At 36.3% G+C, this 26,796-nt stretch overlaps 1 protein-coding gene across 1 annotated transcript; it reads left to right on the top strand.

Moving 5' to 3' along the window:
* The first annotated feature begins 216 nt into the window (after positions 1–216).
* RAB1A (RAB1A, member RAS oncogene family) lies at positions 217–26,429 on the top strand. The gene is made up of 6 exons (XM_027131847.1): positions 217–449; positions 14,493–14,565; positions 18,980–19,075; positions 23,774–23,869; positions 25,230–25,361; positions 25,609–26,429. The coding sequence occupies exons 1-6, from the start codon at positions 427–429 to the stop codon at positions 25,804–25,806; spliced, it is 618 nt and encodes a 205-aa protein (XP_026987648.1). The 5' UTR covers positions 217–426; the 3' UTR covers positions 25,807–26,429.
* The last annotated feature ends 367 nt before the right edge of the window (positions 26,430–26,796 follow it).

Here is a 26,796-nt window from a genome sequence, read left to right as displayed (position 1 = left end):
TGGGAGAGGGGGGGAATAGGGCGGGCGACAACCTCTCAAGTACGCGTGCGCCAGAAACGCGGGGCTTGGCGGGAAGCTGAGTCCGGGTCGCGGCGCCGTACCGTCGTTCCCCAGCGCCCGCAGCGACGCTCGCAACTCTCTTTCCCGGCATGCCACGCGGTGCGGCCGCCCTTTGGGCTGTGTAAAGGCCCCTTGGTCTAAGGCTTTCCTATTTCCTGGTTCGCCGGCGGCCATTTTGGGTGGAAGCGATAGCTGAGTGGTGGCTGCTGCTGATTGTGTTCTAAGGGGACGGAGTGGAGGGAAGACGATTGCTCTCTCGGAACAGCGTATCTCATTCCTCTCCCTTCGACTACCCGTGGCGCGGAGAGTCAGGGCGGCGGCTGCAGCAGCAAGGGCGGCGGTGGCGGCGGCGGCAGCTGCAGTGACATGTCCAGCATGAATCCCGAATAGTGAGTGCAGGAGAGCGCCGGTCGGCTGGGTCCGTGGGCCAGCCTGGGAAAGCTTAGAGGGGGCGAGGAGGGCGGAGGCGGGGGCCTCGGCCGGGGTGAGGTGGGGGTGATGGGGCAGGAGAGATTGGCGGCGGGGAGTCGGGCCCCATTGTCTGACGGAGGAGGGGCGGTCGGGGGGAGGGATCGGGTCGGAGGGGTGAGCCGTCCGGGCCTGGACCCGGTCTGGTTGGAGTCCTGGCCTGAGTGCCAGGCCGGTGCGGAGGAGCAGTCTGGTAAGGGGGTTGGGGTGTCGGGGAGTCGGTGGTGGGGTCGTGGGAAGGGGTAGCTTCTCTTGGAGGCAGTGACTTTTGAAGGAGGGCCTGTTTTTAAGGGGAGGGAGAGGATGGGGTGGGAGAACTCTCCTAGAGGACACTGTTAGACCCTGCGCCCGCGGTCTGCGGAGCTGTCAGAGCCGTCGGGGTGGAAACCAGCGTTACTTGCAAATCTTGAGCTTGTTGGCTCTCTCTCCCACCCTCCGCGCCAGGTTGTAGGTAATATGGATGCTTTTCAGGATTGCGTGGGATTTAGGGGAATGGGTAGATGGTGAGAAGAGATTTAAAATTTTTAGTTCTCTTTTAGTTTTTTCCTGGAGCTCTTTACGAACTCAGCGGTCCCATTGCCTTCCCAAAAACCTGGGCATTTGTGAGAATTTTTTATTATTTTGAGGACACTACAGTCATTTTGCCATGTGTAGGTCAAGGGAAAAACAAAACACCAGCACTAAAACCTAGGGACATCTTTGTGATATTACCAACTAAAAGGAAGACTTTGCTTTCAAGTTGAAAGAGAAACGAATGGGCCCTAAGATAGATCTGTAGGGTTTGGATTACCTACTTGAATGCTTGCAGATAGGGAATGAGGTTCCATGACGTGTCATGAAAAGTTAATGCATTTCTTTTTCTTGCTTACTCAGTAAGTCACCACAGCAGATGTGACACACCTGGCACCTTTCCTGGGAACTGGTGTTCACTTTCCTTGGGAAGACTTTCTTGGGTTCTCCTTAATGGCCCTTAAAAACATCCTTCTACAGTTTGCATATTGAAATTAAGGAATAATTGAAGGAGATTTAATTGGTATTCTTCTATAGTGTCAGAAGGCTTTGAGGAATTTTTTAAAGCAAAGATCAGTATTTGACCTAAATGTTGAATTTATTTGCTGCTTTGGTCAGTTACTGCCGAACATTTCCCCTAAAAGGTCCGCCCATGGGTTTAGCTGACTGTCATGTGTGTGTCACATGGCTCTTGCAAAATGCATTCTGACTTCAAGTTTTGTAATACTGTGGTTTGATGCTGAAATGTCCCTTTTTTTGGTTCTAAATAGAAGTCATAGTATTATATTAAAATTTTATATACCTTAAGAAGTTGAAGAAAGTGTTCTAATAGTGTCGTATTTGTTGTGTTGGCAGTTTTTTATCAAGGGCTCCAAGGACAAAGTTGGTTATGCATAGTTGGGCAGAGTTGAACTTGAGGTCCCTAATTTAGTAGTTCCTGGCAACAGTAAAGCACATGGATTTTCCATTTTATGGAGGTTTGTCTTCTGTTCAGGAGTTTCTTAAATTTGCTACATATATTTAGTACTGTAAATAGATCTTGAAGATTAGTTGGATAGAACCGTGACAAATGATTTAGACTCTGAATTTGTTTCTCCTTTTGTAAAATAGGAGTCATCTTTATTCCTATCTGGGTAGCTGTGAGGCTCAAGTATATATAGAACAATTTGGTAAACTGTAAGAGCACTGTAGATGGTGTACATCATTATGTGAGGCATTCCAGTAGTGCTGGGATTTAGGAATATAATCCTTACCTGCAAGGAACTTATAATGGAATATAAAAAATAGATTTTATATATGTTGAATACCAGTACATATGGCAAGTTCCAGATGTGTGGCATGGATTGGAGCCACAAGATTTTAAAAGAAGGTATGGGATTGTGGTTGGCTAGTAGGGTTTAGAAAGACTTTATAGAAAACAAACCAGTAAGGGAGTTACTAGCATTAGATTTGGAGAAGCAGTGGGAGTGAGAAGGATTGTTCAAGAGAGAGAAGAAAGAAGAATGGTTAATAAATGGCAAGGGTAGTAATTCTTAAGTAAATAGAGTGCCAAACCATTCTTTCTTTTGAGGACTGTAGATTAATGACCTCAACAGAATCAGTCCCAGAAATCATTTGTATATTTTTATGGCCTTGAGTGTGCCTGTACCTGGGTTACTGTATTTATATTCTAGACTGTCTCTTAAGTAAAATAACCTAGGAGTTTGGGAAAATGTTTGGAAAAGCACTAGTGAAAAGTACTAAGGTGAGAGGAGGTGGTATTTTATTACAGAAGGTCACAAAGGCAACCAGCAAGCAGATTTTTAGAAATCTGAGTTCAGCGGTTTCTTCTTTTTATCTTTAATAAAGTTTGTTGCCATCATAAAAGTAGAGAAAAATTGGAAAATAGAGAAAAGAAGGAAATTCTTACAGTTTAATCACCCAAACACAAGTCCATTTGCTTTAAAACCTTGTTCTAAACTTTAAAGTCGCATGTTTTTTTCTTAAGTTAAAACTTTTAATGGATGAATGCCTTTCATGATTCCACAGTGTTATCCTAATAGCTAACATTTATGGCCACTTATTATATGCCAGGTACAATATTGTACATTATAATACATGTATATTATAGCATACACTTTATATACTAATTTGAAATAATAGTATACTAGGTAATGTTTACAGGTGCACCCCCAAATGTTCCTTGTTTTGGTTTATCATCTACTATTTATCTTAATCCTTTTAGAAACTTTCAAAATCTGCTTTATGGGTGCTGCTGAATTTGGTACTGAAGATGTGTTCTTGACAAAAGAAAAAGTTTGGTTCTCTCAGAATGAACAGGATTTTAGATTTATATAGGTTGACGTACGATTACCTGTTGGTAGCTTTATTACGGAATGCTTTTACTTTATGATCTTTAAGTTGTAAGCTTTTGGTTTGGGAGTGAGGAGAATAAGAAATATGTCAATCAATGATTAAATTTTAAGCTTTTTCTTTTACTACTTTCTATGTTATTTGGCTGATTTGGGAGAAGTGATGGCCCTGGGTTATCTTTATGGTAGAAATTAAGGGTAATGACTGACTCACTTGAATTACAAATGCTACAAACAAAAACAAAATGCAACTGAAGTGGAATGTGAGCGGTGGAAAAAGTAGATGGAAAGGATCAGAGCTTTCTTTTTTTTCTGGAGATTTGAGGAAAGATTTTGATTTTCCTGAGCTAGGTGGTAAAGCAGGCAGTGATTATTTCAGCACACTGCTTAAGAAGTACTTAACATTATTCTCATATCAGAAGCATTTTTCGTAATCCATTAGCTTCTAGCAGATTTTTTTTTTTTAGTGTCAAGAAAATAATTTTGGCCGTTTCATCAAGGAGTGTGTTAAGAATAAAGTAGGTGTACCTATCATGAATATACCAGTTAACTACGGTAGGAAGAACTATATGTAGTAGTCTCTTTGGATCGGCTAGATCCATCGGTTAATGCAGAAAAAATTTGTTTAAAAAAAAAACTTCCCTTGTTTTTAACTTTTTAAAATATCATGGCTTAAGTTTTAGTCAGTCTCTTAAACTTTGTTTTCTGTTATGGTAGACTCAAGGAACATCTGACTTTTTTTTTTTTTTTTGTCAGCACTCTGCTTTGAATAAATCTGTCTTTTAACTTAAGGGTTTAAAGGTAAAAACAAGTTAATCAGTTCTGTTATCTGTCTGACAGAGTGTAATTTCATTAATAAGTATATCATTACTGCCTTTTACATAATTTTTAGTTAGAATTTTTTTATTAGAAAAGAAGCAGAAATCAACTAAAAATAGATTTTCTTTTTGTAGGTTGCCTTGATGACTTTTTCGTAGTGTTGGTAATGAGTTGAGAAATTCAAAGAAGTTTAAAGAAGAGGTATTCTCACTATTCAGAATATGATTATTTAATGTACGTAGAGAATCAATGTATGTAATTCTTTGGGTAATGTAAGTTACCAGTAGCTATATAGACTTTCCATCTTAAGAGTTTTGTGTGAATGGATGATCTTGAAGGATCATTGAAAGAAACTGAAATTTTGCATTTAAAATTTTCTTCTTCCTTTTCATCATAATTAGGTTAAAGTATAAGATGTTGACGGTTTCTTACATATTCAAGGTTTTTTTTGTTTGTTTGTTTGTTTTTTTTTGTCTTAAAGATGGAAGAGCTTCAGAATCAAGTGTTCTCTTGCCGACTGTTTAGTTGACTTTTAAAGAGAATTTTGCTTTCTGAGCAATTTCTTTAATATTTCAGTTTTTATTCTAGAAGCAGTCTTAGTGATATATCTAAGTGATTATGATTAACAAATGCTAAGCATCTTGCTGGATTCATATCCTATCAGCAGTCCTTTGGCCGTGTGTGTTTTCTCTCCTTGGCAACTTTTGATTGTACATATATGATGGTTTTACTATTTGTAGTTGTAATAGTTAAGTTTCATTTTTGATAGTTAAGAATATCTTCCTTTTGCTAATGTTACCTACTCTTGTCTCTTTCCTAATATATAAAAACAGGGTTAAATAAAATGCTTTTTAAGATTTTGAGATTTTTAAAGATCTGCTAAAAAATACTTTGAGTGTTTTAAGATGAAGAGAAACCAAAAATGTCCCCCCCCCACTTTTGTTTTTTAATCTTACAGGGAGAGGGGAACAGTCAAGACTATTCCACTGTTTTCTTGTAGAAGGTGGGCTGAGAAGAGATTGCTTCTTTGATATCTGGAATAGAATTTAGGGAAAAAAACCAAAGTCTTGGCTTTTCTTTGGAACCACCCTGTGATGTTTCAGATTATAAAAGGATAATGGTGTAATGATATTTTGGGGAAAAAAATAATCCTGAGGCCTTAGGAAGCAAGAGAACAAGTGTTTGTTGGTTTGTTTACTGACTTAAACATGTGAAGAAATAGGGTACAAAGGAGAGGTAGGAAATGAAATATTCCTTGGTACTTTTGTGACTGATGGCTCAGTTGGTCAGAACACCCCACTTTATTAAATCCAAGATTGTTGATAGGTTCCAGTTGTTTACTCTGTTCCATGTTTATAGATTCCCAATTCTGACAGGTAGTGTTACCTTTGCTCACAAAGGTGACCACTCTTTGGAAACATTATTTTTAATAATAATAGCTACTATTTAACAAGTGCTTACTCTTTGTGCCAGCTACTTGGCTAGGGTCTTTACCCAGGATATTTTATGCAATCTGCATCTCAAACTAGTGATCTTTACAAAGGAAATTGAGTGAATTATATAATTGAAGTTTTCTAGGAACAGTGATGGATTTAACTTGTCTGAATGTATTTTCTTTGAATAACAATAGTACTTAAGTGGAATTGTTCTTTGTCCTTCCTACTCTGCCCATAGATATTTTCCAGTAACTTGATTTAGGGCATTTATTCCTTTTTTTTTTTTTGCGGTACGCGGGCCTCTCACTGTTGTGGCCTCTCCCCTTGCGGAGCACAGGCTCTGGATGCACAGGCTCAGCGGCCATGGCTCACGGGCCCAGCTGCTCCGCGGCATGTGGGATCTTCCCGGACCGGGCCACGAACCCGTGTTCCCTGCATCGGCAGGCAGACTCAACCACTGCGCCACCACGGAAGCCCTGAGCCTGTTTCTTTATAACGTGATTAGTACCGCCTCAGTTCTGAGTCTCAAGAGTAAACTGTACAGTGATATGCAGGAGTTGACACGTGTATTCCAGTAAGGGATGTTAGAATATATGTAAGATTATATGTAATATATATATGCAGGTGGTTTCAATTTTAATGTTTTTCTAACACATTTAATCATTACACATTGATCTCTGACCTTGTCTATTTGAAAAATGTTTTCAGTACAGATACTTAAAATCTTCCAGTGAATGTACACACACACACACACACACACACACACACACAATCTGATTTCCCTGGAAAAAAAAAGCTTGGTAAAGAAAATAGCCAACCCTTTCTTTCTCTTTTATCAGTTAGACTCTGCTAGGAGTTGAGGGGTTTTTATTTTTTAATTATAAAACACGGACTTTGCTCCCAGGTGCTTACCAGTTAAGATGACTCAGGCTCAAACAAGCATAATCAATTTAACAGTATTAGCAGAAATTAAATCTTGTGATATTTTTAAAGAATAAGATGGCATAATAGTGCAAAAGATTTGAAGAAGGGGCCTAGGATTTCTATTATTAACACAAAGTTTTAGTTATATTGCTTTAGCTGGAGAGGAACAGAGCACTGAGGAGGACTTTCCAGAAGCCCTGACACTAGTCTTGGGATAAGGTCAACAAATAACAATTTGAGTTCCCACCACTACTCAGAAATTTTATGTATGTCCATTTTTTCCCCTAATAGTATGAAGAAATAGTGTCCTAATTTTACAGCAATCAGAGCCAGAGAAGAGTTAAATGGCTTGCCCAGGGGCATTCAGAGGAAGCAGTAGAATTGGAATTTTAACTCAAGGGCCTGTGATTTTACAGTCCAAGTATGCTGTTTCCAGTTTAGTGTGTGTGGTTAACTTCTAGGAATTTAAAATTAAGCCAGTTAATTAGGCGACTAGCATTTTTGTGGTCAATTATGTCTAAAATTCGTGATTGGAGAGGCCTTTTTAAAAATGTTAAGAAGGGCTTGTGAGGTATGTATTGTGAATGGCCCTTTGACTTTCTTCACATCTTGTGTTGGGTTGATATTTAAAGCTTCTCTAGGCTTGAAGTTAATTATCTTATCCATTCTCAGTTTTTCTACCCTCATGACTATTCTTGAATACTTATACTTGGGGCCTTAAAGTCATGGATGTCTTTCTGTGAGAAAAGCAAGTAAAGCAGAGAATGCCTGTCTCTTCCTGGAGAGGCAGGCACATTTGCTGCAGACCGTGTTACTGTTTCATGTGTTGCTAGACTTTGGGAGTTGTGATCATAGTACTTATAACTGTTAGCTGGTAATTTTTACACTTTTACTTTAGATTATACTGGTAAACTCCTGTGATACTTTGTCACCCATCATCTGTACTGAAACTTTGGATAAATAGCTTCAAAGTTTTTGTCTGTAGCTCTTGAGATTTTTCATTAGGTTGCATCCTGATTTGGAGGGAGGAAGGAAAAATAATAATAATTGCCACTTATTGTGCCCCTGTACCAGACACTGTGCTAAATGCTTTAGAGGCAATATTTATAATCTTGATCAGAGCCTAATTGGGTGGTAGAGAGCGCTAATTGAACCTTTTTACAGATGAGGAAATAGAGCCTCATGGTGATAGATTAAGTACCTTACCACAAGATCTTGTAGCTAGTATGTGATGAAGCCTGAATTCAAATACAGTTCTTTCCAGGTCTAAAACCCATGCAGGCTTTGAAAGGTAAGGAGGTATGGACACTTACAGCCCCTCCTTGGTGCGTTTTTCACTAAATATTTGCTGTTATCTACGTGGTAAGACCGTTTACTCTCTTGTCCTCTTGTATGGCTTACTACTTCTTCAAAACAACCAAAGTTTCCCTCATTTTCAGAATTCCAGCTTTGGATTTTTGGAACACTGTTTTAAACTGAGATAAAGTGGAACATGGAAAATTAATCTATTGTCTCTAAATATTTTTTTTAATGTAGTTTTAAGGGTCAGTTATGGGGAGAGTTTTTAAAAAATTGCTTGGCTGTTTTCTTAAATATGGAGGAAAGGCTGTTGCCCTCTCAGATTCTTGGTAATTGTTTATTTGACTAACAGGCTGCTTTTGTCCATAGCTGAAGGTTTATTTAGTTTTTTTTATTAATTTAATCACAAAAGTAATATGTACTCTGTAAAATTCAAATGATATAGAAGCATATGAAGTAACTAAAAGTTCTTACCTCTTTTATCCAGCCTGATGGGCAATTTTGTTGTTGTTGCCGCCACACCACATGGCATGTGGGATCTTAGTTCCCTGCCCAGAACCCACGGCCCCTGCAGTGAAAGTGCAGAATCTTAACCACTGGACCACCAGGGAAGTCCCCTTATGGTCAATTTTGAATTGTGTTCTGTGGAGCATACTTAAAGTGAGTGAAGAAGAAAAGTAGATGTCAAGCACAATTATTGCAGCTCAAGTTTTATTAATCATTCCATACCCCAAAGACTAATAGATTAGTGTATAGTTTAAAAGTGAATTTAAGTTTATTTGGCCACTATATCATAATATCATAACCATGATTTTGTTTTAAATTTGTTATGTGAGCTTAGTTTTAGGGTGTTTTCAAGTATGATTTTATAAAAAGATAAAAACTAAATGATTCCTATCATGCAGGTGAACTTGTTCTAGGTGAAAGAGAACAAATTTAGGTTCCATTGAACTTTTTAATATAGCAGGCCTTTTCTAAGGTATACTTATAGCTGACACTGTGAAATTTGTATTTTGGGGGTACTGTTTGGATAAAAACAATTATATAGTTCTCCACTGTTTACTTTTGTCTTCCTTGGTGTGTTTCCAAAGGGTAGTTGAAACTTGTGTTAATGTCAGTCAACTATCTCATATTCATTGACAGGTGAATTATGTCTGGTAATCCAAATTTTGTTTCATAAAAGAAGAAAAAAATGTTTATTCTTATTTAATCCAAAAAGTTGACTTCATATCTTTGTGGCTATATTGGGAATGTGCCAGTGCTGTCTGCTTACAACCTTGACCTACTCTACCTACTTAGATGTCATTTGTGTTCGGACAGGTATGCTGAAAGAACTTGTAAGGTTGTTCAGTCATTGAATAAATCATTGATTAAAAGTTTTTCCTCCCCTCAAATGACTTTTTTTTTTTCTGGTTAGAAAAGTAATACAGTCTGACTGCAGACTGTTTTTAAAAAATATAAAGAAAAGATTGAGTGTAATCGTACAATTTAGAAGTGTCCATTTTTCCCCCAAATCTTTTGTGTGTACAAATTTTTTTTAACAAAAATGGGTTATACTAGACAAACATAGTCTGTAATCTTTTTACATAACAGTATCATGTAGTAGTCTCTTTTGAGATTATAGAATTCCGAGTAGTATTTTAGATTCAGCAACAAGCAGATTCATCTCCTACTTCATATTTTATAGATGTAGTTTGGTAACTTCATTAAAAAGGAAAACATTTTACCTAAATAGAATTTTGAGTCAAAATGGGTTTTGGTAACTTTTTAAAAATATTGTTTCATGCTCTCTCAATAGTGATGTTTTTTAAGGTATAGAAAATGTTAATGCTTACATGCAAAAATGGCATGAGTATCACGATTATCTTCAGATCATAAATAATGGAAATAGAGGATCTAGAGTATTGCTGAAGTAGACCAGGAGTAGACTTAAGGAGAAACTGATAGCAAAAATAATTTTTCACTTGCTACCATATTTGACATTCCACCATCCAATCATTAAAAGGTTGAATCTGCCCCTTTCCATCGAGCCTTAATCTATGTCAGTCTTAACTGTCTTACTTTCTCACTGAATTATTTTCACTTTAATATTCTCAAAACATACTTGTGCCTCAAAAGCAAAGTTTTTATTTTACAGAATCCAGCATGATTTATGATTGTTGATTTAACTCGAGAAAACACAAAATATGTCTCTCATGTTTAAAAAATATCAGGGGCTAGCTTTTCAACGAGATTGTACCTATTTCACTAATGTCCTCATAGTTTGTTTTTCTAAAACCTTTTTATTTTGAAATAAATATAGATTTACAGAAGAATTGCAAAAGTAGTGCAGAGAATTCCTGTATACCCTTCACCCAGCTTCCCCTAATATTAACATCTTATATACCATGGTACATTTATCAAAATTAAGATATTAACACTGGTAAACTATGAACTAAACTATAGACTTTTATTCCAATTTCTCCAGTTTTTCCACTAATGTCATTTTTCTGTTCCAGAACCTAATCCAAAATACCATATTGTATTTAATTGTTATGTCATGTTAGCCTCCTTCAGTCTGTGAGTTTCTCAGTCTTATTTTTCATGACCATGACAGTTTTGAAGAGTTTAGGTACTTTGTAAATTTCCCTCAGTATGCATTTGTCTGATGTTTTCTCATGATTAGACTGGGGTTATGGATTTGGAGAGAAATACCATAGAGGTGAAGCACTCTACTCATTACATCATATCAGAAGGTACATAATATCAATATGACTTATTGCTGGTGATGTTCACGTTGATCACTTAGTAAAGGTGGCATCTGTCAGGTTTCTCCAGTGTAAAATTACTATTTTTCCCTTTCTACACACTGTTAGAAACCAGTCGTTAAGAACCCACACTCAGGGGAAGGGAACTAAGCTCCACTTCCTGGAGGGAGGAGTGTTCAAAGAATTTGTGGGCATATGTTAAAACCACTGCAGTAATAAATATTTGGGGGGGACAAATTTTGAGGCCGTGCAAATATCCTAAGTCTCCTTGAAGTTTCACCCACTAATTTTAGCATTCATCAGTGGATCTTGCCTGTAGCAGTTAATCTACCAGTGATTTTCTATTTCTCTCATCCCTTCTGCATGCATTAGTTGGAATCCTCATGTAAGGAAGTGTTGTCTCTCCTCTCCTATTTATTTAGTTAATGATTTATACACTTATGGACTCATGGATATTTATTTTATTCTTTGGGTTATAATCCAGTACATGATTGTTTACTTTGTGGCTCAGATTGTTGCCTTGGCCATTGAGGTTGGTGTCTGTCCTTTTAATATGCCATGTCCCTGTAAATTTTTTTCTCTAGCATTTTGCCCAAAATGTTACTCAAGTATGGCTATAGATATTCTTTAGGTGTTTCTCACAATGAAAGAGACCTGATTAAAAACGCAAAATTAAAATGTTCTCTGATCTCTTAGCACAGTGCTTTGTAAAAGGCACGGTGTTATATTTTGGATGAATAAGTCAGTTTACCTTCACACAGATAGGTATGTTAAACATAAGAGTGGGGAAAAACAGACTCCAGACTACTTACGGGGAGAAAATATGAAGTGTCGTTGTCATAGTAAATTAGACATGAAAAGGACCTGAGGAAATTCTGCCTGGGAACAGTGGATAGGATTTACTAGAACTATCTGATTTAAGTGAGTGGTGATTACAGTTGTACATAAAGATTTCTCAACTGATATAATTCAGTTTTTTCACTTAAGTCAAAATGGTATTGCAGACTGAAAACTTAATCCAAATTCTTGAGAATAAAAGAAAAATACATTTAAAGTCTTACTATTTGCTAAATTATTCTTGACTCTTTGTACCAGAATTCTGATATTGAGCTTTCTAACTTTAGATTTGTATATTTCCTATCAACATTTTTACTGTGTTCTGTTTTATAAATATAGTTACAGAAATGTCTTTAAGTGATCTCAAATATGAATTCTCTTGTACATCCTGTGTATTAATAGTTTAGAAATAAGGTACTATAGGAGTAGGTAATTTAAAACGTTCCAGTGCAGGTAACATGCTGTTGATCACAGTCTCCTGGTGTGTGAACTCAATAAGGCAAGAAGTTTGTTAGTTGATTTTGTTTGCCATTCTTCTCCATGTCTCTTGTGGTGTTAGTGAAGCTGATGGTTTGGGAGAGAACAAAATAGCCTTCTTTGACAAGATTCATTTTGGAACAGAGTGCTCAACTCTTCATGTTATTTACAATGGCTCTGAGCCTTAAATTATCAGGAACTCATAAATAACGTTTCAAAATAATGCCGCTTGTAAAATTTAAAAAGAATGATAATTGAAAAGTAATTTTAAAAAAATTGACTACTAATTTCCTTGAAATCATAATGTAACTTGTAGCACAGTTAGGAAGCTTTCATGTTTTTTACAGCCTTATGGTTATTCTGAAAGAGAGAAATTGATCTTTAAGGTAATGAATGATACCACAGGCAGCATATGTGGGCCCAGTGCTGTCTTTTACTGTAAAGGGGTCCAGTACCACTGATTCAGAGGATGTTTATTGAGTGTTTACTGGATGCCTGGCACTGTCCTGAGGGAAACTGGTAAATTCAGGGCATTTGTTGTATCAAAATTTTTGTTAAAAACTAAGTAATTGTAGTAGTATCGGTGGTGTGATTTTCTTTCTTGCTGACTGAAATGTAAATTCATTGCTAATGTTCAGTGTTCAGCATTCTTAAGAATTCATTTGGTCTAATTAAAGAGAAAGCTATCAGTAGTACTGAAGTGAGTCAGCACAGCAACTGTATTGACTAAAAGTTGTTTGGTATTAGGTACCAATAATTTATTAAGAGTAAATTTTTATAATCATTATCCCCACTACCCCCTTTTTTCCTTAGGATCTCAACTGGAAAGGATGTTAGTTAAGTTCATCCTATGTTTCAATCAGCTCTTCCTGATGACTTATTTAAAAGCTTACTTCCTTCTGTGACCTTTATTTTGCTGCTGCCTAGGGCACTTTGGATTTTCAAAAAAATTCTTTCCTTTAGGTATAATTAGGAACAATAAGTGTACTATGGTAATTCGGTAAAACCAGAAAGCTATGTTTTAAGTAATACATATCACTGTATAAACCTAGGTAACAGTTGATTAATATTCACAGAGATAATCACTTCTAAACATCTTGCTTACATGTAAATCTGATAATTGTAATCTACACTTCATTTGCAAGTGATACTTGGGGTTCACTTTAAGTACATAGCATTTTTTTTTTAACTAAATCACAAGGAAGAAAATTAAGAATCATGTATATCTTCTGAAAAAAAAATCTGTAAATTCTGGATTTGTTGTCATTTTGACATTGCTTTAAAAGAACATACAGAGGGCTTCCCTGGTGGCGCAGTGGTTGAAAGTCCCCCTGCCGATGCAGGGGACACGGGTTGGTGCCCCGGTCCGGGAAGATCCCACATGACGCGGAGCGGCTGGGCCCGTGAGCCATGGCCACTGAGCCTGCGTGTCTGGAGTCTGTGCTCCACCACGGGAGAGGCCACAGCAGTGAGAGGCCCGCGTACCCAAAAAAAAAAAAGAAGAAGAACATACCGAATTGGTCAGAGTTGGGAACAATCTATGAGAGATTCCTTTGGAGACCGTTGGCTGACTGTCTGTTGTCTTCAGGTTCATGAAAAAATCCCTGGGAATGTTTTGTTTTGTTTTTTAACATCTTTATTGGAGTATAATTGCTTTACAATGGTGTGTTAGTTTCTGCTGTATAACAAAGTGAATCAGCTATACATATACATATCTCTCCATATCTCCTCCCTCTTGCATCTCCCTCCCACCCTCCCTATCCCACCCCTCTAGGTGGACACAAAGCACCGAGCTGATCTCCCTGTGCTATGCGGCTGCTTCCCACTAGCTATCTATTTTACATTTGGTAGTGTTTATATGTCCGTGCCTGGGAATGGTTTTTTGTTAGGTTTGGCAGTGGTAAAGGTGCATAAATGTAGCCTAGCTTTCAGTGTTTTCCAAAGAATGCTTTAATACAAGCTTAGAATGTTGGGAAAGTTGTGCATTTACACAGCCTTTGATTTTACTGCATCTCCAGTTTAAGATATTTATAATACAGGCTTTCAGAAGTTAAGTGATCCATTTTAAAGGGAGAGAATTCCAGGTGGATGCTAGGGAAGGATCATAAAAGCCCTTCGTTGGAGGATTCTTATGAAATAATGACTTTAGATTGGAATTTGAAGGAGAGATACATTTCATTGGCAAGAACAATGAAAAGTTAACTCCTGGTATTCTAATATTGCAGAAGAGTGGGATTTTTCTAGCATAGGTCTTCGGCCCTCCAAGAATGCATATCACTTATGTTTCCTTTCATTCATTGCTTGGCAGTGGAAGTTCAGCTGATATTAGAGATCATGGGTGGCATTGCCTATCTTATTTTTACATAATTCTGTCATGTTCAGTGATTCATCAAAGGGGCTTCTGCTGTTTGCTGCAGTTTGGTCTTCTGTTAGGCCGTTCATGGGCTTTTCAGGAGCTGTAGTCTTCCTCAGTGAGCTGTTATTCTTGGCTATATTTTTTGTTGCTCTAGAACTTAAAATACAATATGCTTTTTATTAATGTGATTTTCTTTTTCTCTTTGCAGTGATTATTTATTCAAGTTACTTCTGATTGGCGACTCTGGAGTTGGAAAGTCTTGCCTCCTTCTTAGGTTTGCAGTAAGTTGAAATCAAAATGCTTTTAAAGAAATTAATGCTGTTTATGTTTTCTAGGGAGACAAAAGTTTAAACAGTTTTATTCAGAATATTAACTCTTCCAGAATTTATATATATAAAGCCTCCAAGTGTACATCCCCAGTGATATCTAGACTCTTAAATAGAAGAAATGCTGTTGCTCTTCAAAGAAATTCAAGCAAAGTGTAGTTATAAAGTCAGAGTGTCTAATACTCTTCTTGGAGATCAGTGTTTCATTCCAACATAAGTAGTGAGGTAAGGGGAAAATAATAGGTCTGTGTTGAAAGTGACTTGATGGAAAACAAATCTTCAAGTAAAACTTCAGTAGAATAAAAAGAAAAAGCAGGGCCTGGTACAAAATTTTTTTGAAAATGGCATAGTGTTCTATATGCTGAAATTTACAAACTGATAAGTAACTTTCAACCTAATAAATAAAATCTACAGTCTTATTCATAGTCTTATCAGCTGCCTTTAAATTTAGCATGTTTTCCTTCTCACTGTCTAGATCATTGGTTCTTAAGAGTATGGACCAGTAGGGATTATCAAGACCGTCTTGGGGTCCAGGAGATCAAAACTACTTTCCTAATAACACTAAACCATTAGTATTTACTAAGTAAATAATTACTTAGTACTAAGGCAAAAGACATTTGCCTTTTTTCACTCTATTGATCTTTGCTCTGATGATGCAAAAGCAGTGGTGGGTAAAACTGCCGGTGCCTTATTAGCACCATGTTGAAGTAGTGCTAAGCCCCAAATTATACTCACAGTCCTGGTGTTTACCTCTGTTCACTCACAGTGGGGAAAAACACCATTTTCATTTAAGAGTGTCTTTGATGAAACAGTAAAAATGATTAATTTTTTTCATATTTTTTTAAATTGAGGTATAGTTGATATACAATATTATATGTTTCAGGTGTACAACATAGTGATTCACAATTTTTAAAGGTTATATTCCATTTATAGTTACTATAAAATATTGGCTCTATTCCCTGTGTTGTACAGTATGTCCTTGTAGCTTTTTATTTTATATATAGTAGGTTGTACCTCTAAATCCCCTACCCCTATCTTGCTCCTCCCTCTTTTCCTCTCCCCAGTGGTAACCACCAGTTTGTTCTCTATGAACAAACTGTGAGTCTGTTTCTTTTTTGTTATAGTCATTAGTTTATTTTTTTAGATTCCACATATAAGTGATATCATACAGTACTTGTCTTTGTCTGACTTATTTCAGTTACGATAATACCCTCCAAGTCCATCCATGTTGTTGCAAATGGCAAAATTTTATTGTTTTTTATGCCTGAGTAGTATTCCATTGTATGTATATGTATATGTATACATATTTATTCATTCAATCTGTTGATGGACACTTAGGTTGCTTCTAAAAATGATTAATTAATAAAATCTTGATCCTCGAGTATTCTTTTTTTAAATATTCTGTGTGAAGAAATGAGGAGTTTGCATAAAGTAGTTTTACTGAAGACCTGGAGTATGTTGGTTGTCTCAAGGGAAAGAAAAGCACTTGTATAGTTGTTTCCATTTTGAGCTAAACTAGCTGCTTTTTTCATTGAACTTTTTTTTTTTTTTTTTACTTGAAAGAACAACTAACAAACTATAATTATGTAGAATTGAGTATTGGGTACGCATTTTATCAGATGAACAGACATTATCACTTCAAGGAAAATATCTAACAGCATTTGCTGTCTGTAATAAATTCAAGCTTTTCAAAGGAAAATTAGAATTTTAGAAAACTTAAAATTTACCACTGCAAGCTTGACAGCATCTCAAATACTTAATATGACTTTTCTGATGATATAAGTGATATTAATGAATCCCATATATATATATATATGTATAAAACTTCACTATATATAATAGTTAAAAAATGAGACCATGGAAGTACCAGAATAAAACCTAGGTGGCTCTTTAATCTTGTGTGAAAGTATTTTCTAACACAGAAAAAAAATCAGGAAAGAAAAGATTGTTAAATTTGATTGCATTAAGATTAATGCTGAGCACATAAAAATGTTGGAAAACAAATGGTACTAGGAAAAAAATATATATGAGGAAGGGGTGATATTCTCAATATATAAAGCACACTTACACATTAATAATAAAAGGATGTTTGCCCTGATGGAAATATGAGCAAATACATGAGCGGGCAGTTCACAAAAGGAGAAATACAAATTGCCAATAAATATGAAAAAAAATGTTCAATTTTATTTGTATTTAAAGGACTTTAAAATTAGATATTACTTAACTTTTATTAAATTGGCAAATATTAAAAATTAATTAAAATTAAGAATAATTCCTAGTATCAAATCAGCAATTCAAAAAAAAATCAGCAATTCTAGGTAGGTGGGAAGAAGCTGGCCTCTCTTGAGGAAAATGGCTATATAGCCTGAGGTATTTTTGCTTCAAAGAAAATTCTTTCCAGGATGCCTATTGACCTAAGTCATAGGTTTTCATACTACCTACACAGTAGAATCACCTAGGATGCATTTTGAAAATACTGATTCTCACACCCCTGAAGTAGAGACAAGCTGCAAAAGGTGTGATAAATGTATAAGCTTTGGGAGTACAGAGGGAAGAATCTCGTAACTATTGGCTGAATAGTTGGGGAATGTTTGGACAGTCAGTATTGCCTGAGCTCAGAATTGAAAAATGAATAAAAATTGTCATGTGACCCAGGGACTGGGGAGTAGGGGGATAAAGCTTGGGAGTGAGGAGAAGGAGATACTGAGAATTTGGACAGTAGGAAGGGCATGTGCAATGGTTCAGAGGCACGCAAGTGAGGGTCATTTAGGGGTTTATAAGAATTCTAACAGCATTTATAAGTATTTCTAACAAAGTAAGTGGCATGTACGAGTGCTGAATGAATGTTTATTGCATTCATTTTGTTCTCTATCCACTTTCTATAGTACCTGATGCTTATTAGACAAGTAAAAAATTTGAATTTAATGATGAGCATTTTGTCAAATTGCAGTCAATGCTTCAAGAGTATCCTTTTATCCAGTGATTCTATGTATGCATTAATGTGAATATATGTGGAGGATAAGTCAGCATAGCTACCTCTAGCCACTTGGAACTCTCTTTGATCACATTTTATTCTTTAGTGATCTTTGTTTCAGTCTCATGTACACATCAGGTTCAGCATTATCAAGACTTCCCCACACTGGCTTCATTTAATCCTTTTTCCCCTTCTCTTTGTTGGGAGTGCCACAAATGCAGATCCCAGATGTGTCATTTTCCCCTTATATACTTCAATATGTATTTCTAAGAACTGGACATTTTCCTATAAAATACATTTGTGGACTTAACAAAATAAATTTCCCTAGTTGTCTAAGAAGTGTGGTGTTATAGTTGGTTTGATTCACGATTCAAAACATGGTTCACACAGACTCATAGACATAAGACAGTTGTTGCCAAGGGGAGGGGAGGATGGGGTGGGATGGAGTGGGAGTTTGGGGTTAGCAAACGGAAACTATTATATATAGAACGGAAAAACAACAAGGTCCTACTGTATAGCACAGGGAACTATATTCAGTTTCCTGTGATAAACCATAATGGAGAAGAATAAAAAAAAAGAATTTGTATATACGTATAATTGAATCACTTTGCTGAACAGCAGAAATTAACACATTGTAAATCAGCTATACTTCAATTTTAAAAAAAAGGTGTAATCTAAAAAGTTTAAAAGTTTATTGTTCACATAAAAACTTGTACACAAATGTTCACAGCAGCATTGTTCATAATAGCCAAAATGTAGAAACCACCCAAATGTCCACGAACTGATGAATGGATAAACAAAATGTGGTATATCCATCCAGGGTACCATTTTTCAGCCATGAAAAGGAATGAAGCCATTAATTTTGGAATTAAATAGTGCTGATGGTTGCACGACCTTCTGAATATACTAAAAACCACTGAATTGTACATTTTAAAATGGTGAATTTCATGTATGTGAGTTATATCTGTTTAAAAAAACTAAGAAATAAAATTGACTTCTAAAAAATTTCAGGAGAGTGACATGATCATAGCTTTGTGGTGAATAAGTGGATGGGGAGGAGCAAGAGTTCCACTGATTAGAAAATTAGAAAAATCTTTCATAATCATTGAAAATATAAAACCTTTCTCTGTGTGATGTATGTAAAGAATTTGCCAAGAGATGTTTGGAAAAATTAAAGAATAGCTATTGAAAAAAATGTTTTAAGAAGAAACCATTGTTAAATAGCACTTTGTCTTCAGAACATGAACAGAGTGCAGGAGAGGATGGAGTGGCTGTTCTCAACATGTTATGCCTTATAAACTTTGTTTATCAGCTTTGTAGATAAAAATTAAATTTATATTTTCTTATTTACTCTATTGAACATTCATTTTAATTGTTAGCTTTCTTTCCCTTCAGGATGATACATATACAGAAAGCTATATCAGCACAATTGGTGTGGATTTCAAAATAAGAACTATAGAGTTAGATGGGAAAACAATCAAACTTCAAATAGTAAGTAATTTTGGACTAGAAATTTTTGTGGAAATTATTTTGGTAAATTTAGAGTGTATTTGTTACTAATATGTTAACAAAATTAAAGTATCTTAAGAATCATTCATCTAATGACAGTGGTAGAATAAGAATTGTTTAGATTAAAAATGATATAAGATTACCTTCCTCATTGAATTTTCTATTCATAAAGCAGAGAAATACATGTTTTTAAGTCAAACTTGGTCCTAGTTCTTTTTCTTGTGCTTTTTTTTTTCTTGTGCTTTTATCAGTGTGGTGTAACGGGTCTAAGTTGAGGTTTACCTTGTCTTATAGCAGAAGTATATTGAGCAATTTTCGTATGTCTTTTATTGTGCTGAATACTATGGAACATTCGAAGAAACCTAGGAGAGGTTCTTCATATGTGGTTTAGTTGAAGAGTATTTATTAGATAGTATGTACCAACTTCGTAGAAAAGTAGAATTTTATTGGAAGGGAACTTAGCTTTTCTTACATATTTTACAGCTCAGAAGATGGATGCTAAGAGATTCAGTGACTTGCCTACAGTTACTAGCAGAACCAAGTAACCCATAGCTCTCTGTTTTCAATATTTTGTGTCCCTGTGCCGTCCTCACTCCCTTATCCATCCTTATATCCTCAACCCTGAATTAGAAGTAGGCAGTTGTAGTAGAAGCTTAATATGGTTCTGGCTACTACCAGTGTGGACATACCTATGGTCATAAAAAAAAAAATCTCTGGGTATCTTTTAGAGTTGGCTATTAGTATGAGGTAACATAGAAAACAAGTGACTGTTCTTTATATAGAATTGATAACACCCTGAACTGGAAGGAGTTCTGAATTTGGAGTCAGAAAACTTGGATTTGTTGTCTTCATTCTGCTATTTATTAGAGTCATGGGTTTAACTTACTTCAGTCTTTTTCCTGAGACTCAGTTTCTTACCTCTAAAATGAGTGTGATAATGCTTGATTTACTAATAAGGTAGTTGTGAGAACCAAATCTATAGCTCTGTGTATGTGTGTATGATAATGTATGTGAAAGCCCTTTGTAAACTTTTAGGCAATATACAATTGTTACTGATGATATGACACACCCAGACGAGTGGATATTTGATAGGTTATTTTTTCTCTTTGTTCTCTTATGTGACTCTGATAAGGAAAAGAAAGGTACATTACAAAAGAATTGTGGATTTTGATACAAGTGACCAACACCCTTGATGTCCCAAATTAGGACTTGCAAGGATGTAGTTATCAGAGATACCTTGAAATACTTTCAACCAGTGAACAGAGTATCTTCCATATTGATTTTTCCCATTATATGTAGAGTGCCAGCTTGGCACCATAAAGAATATTTCAGAAAGAAGCACCCAAGCCTGTAACTACTGATGTGAAATGATTGTGTTATGTGTGATCATTGGTCTTCATAACATTTGGATATGTATTTGTGAAACACTTATATATTGCTACTTCCTCTGGCTGGAAGGGATCTTACAGGTCACTCACTCAGTCTTCTTTCATCTTCAGTAGGAATTTCCTTTCCCTATCTGGTGCCTTTTTTGAACATTTCTGAGAAGCTCACCATTTTTCAAAGCAGCTAGTTCCATTTATAAATAACCTCTTAGTTATTAATTCTTTATTTTGAGCCAAAGCCAGTTTCCTTTAACTTCTGTCTCTTACTACTCAGCCTTTTGTAGCTGCCTGATAGAGATTAATTTCTTTTCTGTTGGCAGCCTGCCATTTAGATTGATCTTACCACACCTTCTGCCTCTGAAGTCGGTCATTCCTTTCTGGAAGCATGTTTTCAGAACCTTTTACAATTTGAGTTTGGGTTGCTCTTACACTTTATACGTGTCATTTATTAAAATATGATTCCTAAAATCAAATACAAAGATATAATCCAGCCTGTGTGACTACATGGGGTAAATTCTCTATTGATTCGGACTCTGAATTTCTTTTTTTCCTCTCACACTTCAGGGACTCATGCCATTTTCTCATCATTGGCCCATTCAAGGACATAAAAAGAAAACCTGCATTTACTACATTTGCTGCCTCAATAACCATTTTACCTACTAGTTTGGATCTTAAAGTTTTTGATTGTTTTTTTTGGTTTGATTTTAAGTCTTATATTTTGTGACTAGGGCATTAAAAATCTAAATGCAGGATTTTACTTTTAACCCTGTTACATTTCATCTTGCCTGGTTTGAATTACCCTTCCAAGTTTTCTGGATCTTTCAAAATGATTGCGTTTATCTATATTTTAATTATCTTTTCTGCTTTTCCTGTTCAAGTGTGCCATCTGAGTCTTTATCAGAGTTGGTGATTACAGAACATTCAGCAGTGCGGGGCATGTACAGAGTGTAGTCCCATACCATTAAAGGCCTCTTTCTGTGATGGTTTATTCAATTTCGAAGCTTTATGGAAATGCATACGTTACACAGACATTCAGGTAGATTCAAGGTTGCAGGGATGAATGAAACACAGCCCCATAGGAGGAGATCCCATTTCAGTGGGAGAGACAAACATGGGAAAATCAGTTACCCTGTGATTATGAGGGGTAATGAGGATTATGTACATAAAGGGTGACCAATTACAGAGGAAGGTACTGTTAGGATATAGAGTCAGCAGAGTTTTCAAGTGGCAAGGAGACCTCAGAAGTTTTGCTCTTTGGATGCCATTGCTTAGTCAGCTACAATTCTTTGTTAACATTTATTCAGAAACATTTTCTTCCTGTTGTTGTGCTATCTTTGTGAAAGGGGTTGGTGGGCAGAGAAGAGAAGGGAACTAACATTTTATTGAGCAGCATCTATAATCAGGCGTTGTGCTAGGCATTTTACAAGCATTAGTTCATTTAAACTTTGCAATTCTACAAAGTGAGCGGTATCTGCGATTTATAGACGACGAAACTGTTAGGTGACTCTCCCTAGAGTTAAATATCCAGGAAGCTAAAGATGTTTTGAAGTCACGTTGGCTTGGCTCCAGAGGTCATGCTTCTCCAAGGATATCCTGAAAGACTTGAGGCTCCTTACTGATACAGTAGATCTAGATAGTCTCCTGACTCTCATAGGCGAGTACTTTGGACGAAAAAGGTAATGAAGCTATGGTGGCTTTTGTTTGTTTTAAGTTAACAGTCGTTAACATACTACCTTATTTGCTTCATTATTACTTCTCCCCGCCCTCCCCCCTCAGTATGTTAAATTATAGATATGATACTTTACTCCAGAAATACTAATTATGCATCTCTATTTTACTATGTAACCACCATTATTACATCTAACAAAACTGACACTAATGCCTTAATGTTATCTAATATCCAGTTTGTATTTAAATTTCCCCAAAATTAAAGCTTATTTTTAACAGCTCTATGTTGGCTGGGTCTTAGAAAAAGAAGTGATTTCACTGAGTGCTCCTGAACTTTTTTTTTTTTTTTGCCATCTAGGACTAGTGGGGATCAATGTCAAGTTCACAGATATATTCCAAAACTTTACAATTCCTTCCCACTAAAGGCTGTTGCATCTTAATCTCCACTTGTCTTAGGCTTTAAGTCCACTTTTTGTTTTTGTTTCCTTAATGGTAACCATTAAGTAACTCATTCTGTTATTTCCCCATCAATCAAGATGTTATCTTTTACCGGTATTTTTTAGTGGAGCAGGTAGCTTTTCTAAACAATTTTTTTTTAAGAGAAGGACATTGTCTAGGAGCAATTTAAACAAAATTCTCATTGCCCTGGTTAAAATTGTGGCTTTAAAAATCTGTTTCTTGATTTTTTTTTTTCGGTTGCATTGGGTCTTCATTGCTGCGCGCGGGCTCTCTCTAGTTGTTGCGAGCGGAGGCTACTCTTCGTTGAGGTGCGGTGGCTTCTCTTACTGCGGAGCACAGGCTCTAGGTGCACGGGCTCAGTAGTTGTGGCGCACGGGCTCAGTAGTTGTGGTGCACGGGCTTAGTTGCTCTGGTGGCATATGGGATCTTCCTGGACCAGGACTCGAATCTGTGTCCCCTGCATTGGCAGGTGGATTCTTAACCACTGTGCCACCAGGGAGTCCCTTGGTATTTTTAATAGTTTTTTTTTAACCCAGAACTTTAATGTAGCAATGTTATTTGTTTCCAGTGTTGGAGCCTGAATGAAGTGTGGTAAAGTGCTCTTAAAATGATTTTATAAAAGTATTTGGAATCATGTTACCTACATTGTTTTCCCTGGGATTAAAATAATTGTTCCAGAGATGGCTAAAGTGCTGTCTTGACGGGTGGTTATCTGCATTAGGTCCTGTCAGCGCTTTCCATGATGATAAATTGTGCTAGCAAGTAATTCTGTCTTATGTGTGAGAGTTGTACTGTGTTACAGGGGTGTTAGTAGACCAGTAGCTTTCCTAAAACCAAGTCAGCCTGTCTTTGCATTCATACTAGCCTGGCACAATGCTAAAGGCTGTAGAGAATATAAAAAGTATGACAGTTTCTGATCTCAAAGAGCTTATAATTATAGTATTGGTAGCATTACTGCAAGCTAAATTAGATACTACCTTCTTTTCTGAACCTTCGGGTATTTGGCAGTTACCCTGCAATTTAGTAGTGTGAGCACAGAGAGGTAATGTTTCTATATCAAATCCTGGTAATCCACAGCTATGTAAACTAAACTGTTCTCCCTCCTCCTTCCTTTTCCCCAACTCTGTTTTAATGGAATTGTTTGGATTTCTTGATTGTTTTATAACAGTGGGACACAGCAGGCCAAGAAAGATTTAGAACAATCACCTCCAGTTATTACAGAGGAGCCCATGGCATCATAGTTGTGTATGATGTTACAGATCAGGTAAGCTCCAGGAAAAATTGTGTTATACTGACAAAGTAGTAAGCTACTATTTGATAAATAGCAGACTATTTTACTTTACATATAAGCCATTAGTATCATTTATATGGCAGAAAACTTTGTCCACCCCTAAGGAAGTGAATGACATAAAAAACGTTTTAAACCAATGTTATCTTTTAAGGACAGGTACATTGTTATTTTTCTCCCCTACATCATTTGAACACCTAATGAATGGGTCAACCAAAATTTCCTAATATTTTCCTTTAGTAAATAGGAAATTTAGTAATTGGTTTTACATTTGCTTTCAAGGGACCCAAGTTCTATTTATTATCAACTAAATAACTGATCATTTTGTCAAGAGTTTGTAGGGACTGGGATTGTTTGACTTATACTGTGTTTTTGGTGCCAAGTGTTAACAGGAATTTGCCTGGTAATTAGACCTGTCGGAATTGCCGAAAGTAAGATTAGAGGCTTCTGCCTGTGGAGTATGTGGTTCAGAAATAGGATGAGCTTTGAGGAAGATTTTAAGAGGAGAGTGAGTAGCTAAAGGTGAGCTGTTGAAAGAAGGTAGGGGGATGTGGAGGTAGTGTGAAGAATGTGGTCTGAGGGCCATAATTGTTCTTTTGATCAGAAAGTTAGAAAATTTCAGGGTCCTTTTATTTTGCCCATCAAAGAAAAGAATGAAAGATGAACTTTGAAAACTAGAATATATAATTCTTGTAGGAGATGTTAAATCTCACCTCAACTATGAAATCATAGCTAATTAGGAGACAGCTAGAATTACAGACTAGATTCAGCACCATTAGGAGTATTGGGCGAGTGATATCAACATGAGGAAAAAAATGTTGCTAGTTTTAAAAATCTCAAGTAATGACTTGTAATATTTAAAAATGGAAAATTTCCTCCCTTAAATATGACTATGGAAAAGAAAACAAGCATCTTTACTTTGGACCCGTTTATTTAATGATTTTTGACATCTCTGGTAGTTCACATTTAGTAGGCTTATTCATAAACCAAAATTTTGTCACGTTTCAAAAACCAGGTTTTGTAGTGCATATAAATGGCATACTCCAAAACAATTCGATTTGCCTGAGCTGTAGTTTAATGCTGAGCTGTATTTCCCTCTCAGATAAGGCATTTTCATCCTCAAGCCTTAAAATTCTGTTTTCTTATTTATGTACGTATGTATCATTTTAGTATGTCAGTTCACTTCTTTCCCAGCATTAAGAGTTCTTTTTTTGTAGCTAGATTGTCTCACTAGCTTGTCTTAGGTCAGGAGAGATGCGTCTGTTTATCACTTGCTTCATTAGAACAGTTGTGTCCAGAACTATATTATCATTCTTTAAAATGTCTATCTTTTTAGGAGTCCTTCAATAATGTTAAACAGTGGCTGCAGGAAATAGACCGTTATGCCAGTGAAAACGTCAACAAGTTGTTGGTAGGGAACAAATGTGATCTGACCACAAAGAAAGTAGTAGACTACACAACAGCAAAGGTATGTTTAAAGTTTGATCTTCAAACTGAATTGGAAGGTGCTGAATTTGAATTATATATGGGTATGGAGTCACACAACCGCCTTAGCTTTTAAAAATACATGCGCCAGAATACTTTGACAGTAATAATTTGTGCAGTGTCTACTTGGATTCAGTAAACTTAGTCCTTTATCAATCCCCATTTCAGATGATGAAATGCACTAAGTGAAAAAGATTTTTCAATTAATTGTGCCTTATATATTCTCTTAGGAATTTGCTGATTCCCTTGGAATTCCATTTTTGGAAACCAGTGCTAAGAATGCAACGAATGTAGAACAGTCTTTCATGACAATGGCAGCTGAGATTAAAAAGCGAATGGGTCCTGGAGCAACAGCTGGTGGTGCAGAGAAGTCCAATGTTAAAATTCAGAGCACTCCGGTCAAGCAGTCAGGTGGAGGTTGCTGCTAAAATTTGCCTCCATCCTTTTCTCACAGCAATGAATTTGCAATCTGAACCCAAGTGAAAAAAACAAAATTGCCTGAATTGTACTGTATGTAGCTGCACTACAACAGATTCTTACCGTCTCCACAAAGGTCAGAGATTGTAAATGGTCAATACTGACTTTTTTTTTATTCCCTTGACTCAAGACAGCTAACTTCATTTTCAGAACTGTTTTAAACCTTTGTGTGCTGGTTTATAAAATAATGTGTGTAATCCTTGTTGCTTTCCTGATACCAGACTGTTTCCCGTGGTTGGTTAGAATATATTTTGTTTTGATGTTTATATTGGCATGTTTAGATGTCAGGTTTAGTCTTCTGAAGATGAAGTTCAGCCATTTTGTATCAAACAGCACAACCAGTGTCTGTCACTTTCCATGCATAAAGTTTAGTGAGATGTTATATGTAAGATCTGATTTGCTAGTTCTTCCTCGTAGAGTTATAAACGGAAAGATTACACTATCTGATTAATAGTTTCTTCATACTCTGCATATAATTTGTGGCTGCAGAATATTGTAATTTGTTGCACACTATGTAACAAAACAACTGAAGATATGTTTAATAAATATTGTACTTATTGGAAGTAATATCAAATGTATGGTGATAAGTATTGTTTTAATTCTTATGGCTAAAGGGAAATAGAGCCTTGCATTATACTCAAAACAGCCATTTGTGTGTGCAACCAGGGCATTGTAGACCTATCTTAGAGCAGCATCCAATATGCTTTCCAGATAATATAACTAATAAATGACCTAGGGAGGCTTCCGTGCTGCATAGGGATTTAACCAAGTTTAGTGGTTCAGGGAGATGTATGCTATCTAGCCTGTTATCTCTGATCCTTCTCTAAAACCATTTGAAATGGCTTCATTGATCAACATTTTAATTCTGTGGTAGAGGTGGAAAGCAGCACACCTTTCCTAAGTGGCAGATGATTAGACTAACGTGTGCTAATATTGTTTCT

The sequence above is a fragment of the Aethalodelphis obliquidens genome, unplaced genomic scaffold, assembly GCF_003676395.1.
Source record: "Aethalodelphis obliquidens isolate GAN/ISIS:26980383/991018 unplaced genomic scaffold, ASM367639v1 scaffold40, whole genome shotgun sequence".
NCBI classification, from domain to species: Eukaryota; Metazoa; Chordata; class Mammalia; order Artiodactyla; family Delphinidae; genus Aethalodelphis; species Aethalodelphis obliquidens.
The sequence above is the reverse complement of the archived record's forward strand: the minus strand, read 5'-3'. Positions and strand labels throughout refer to the sequence as shown.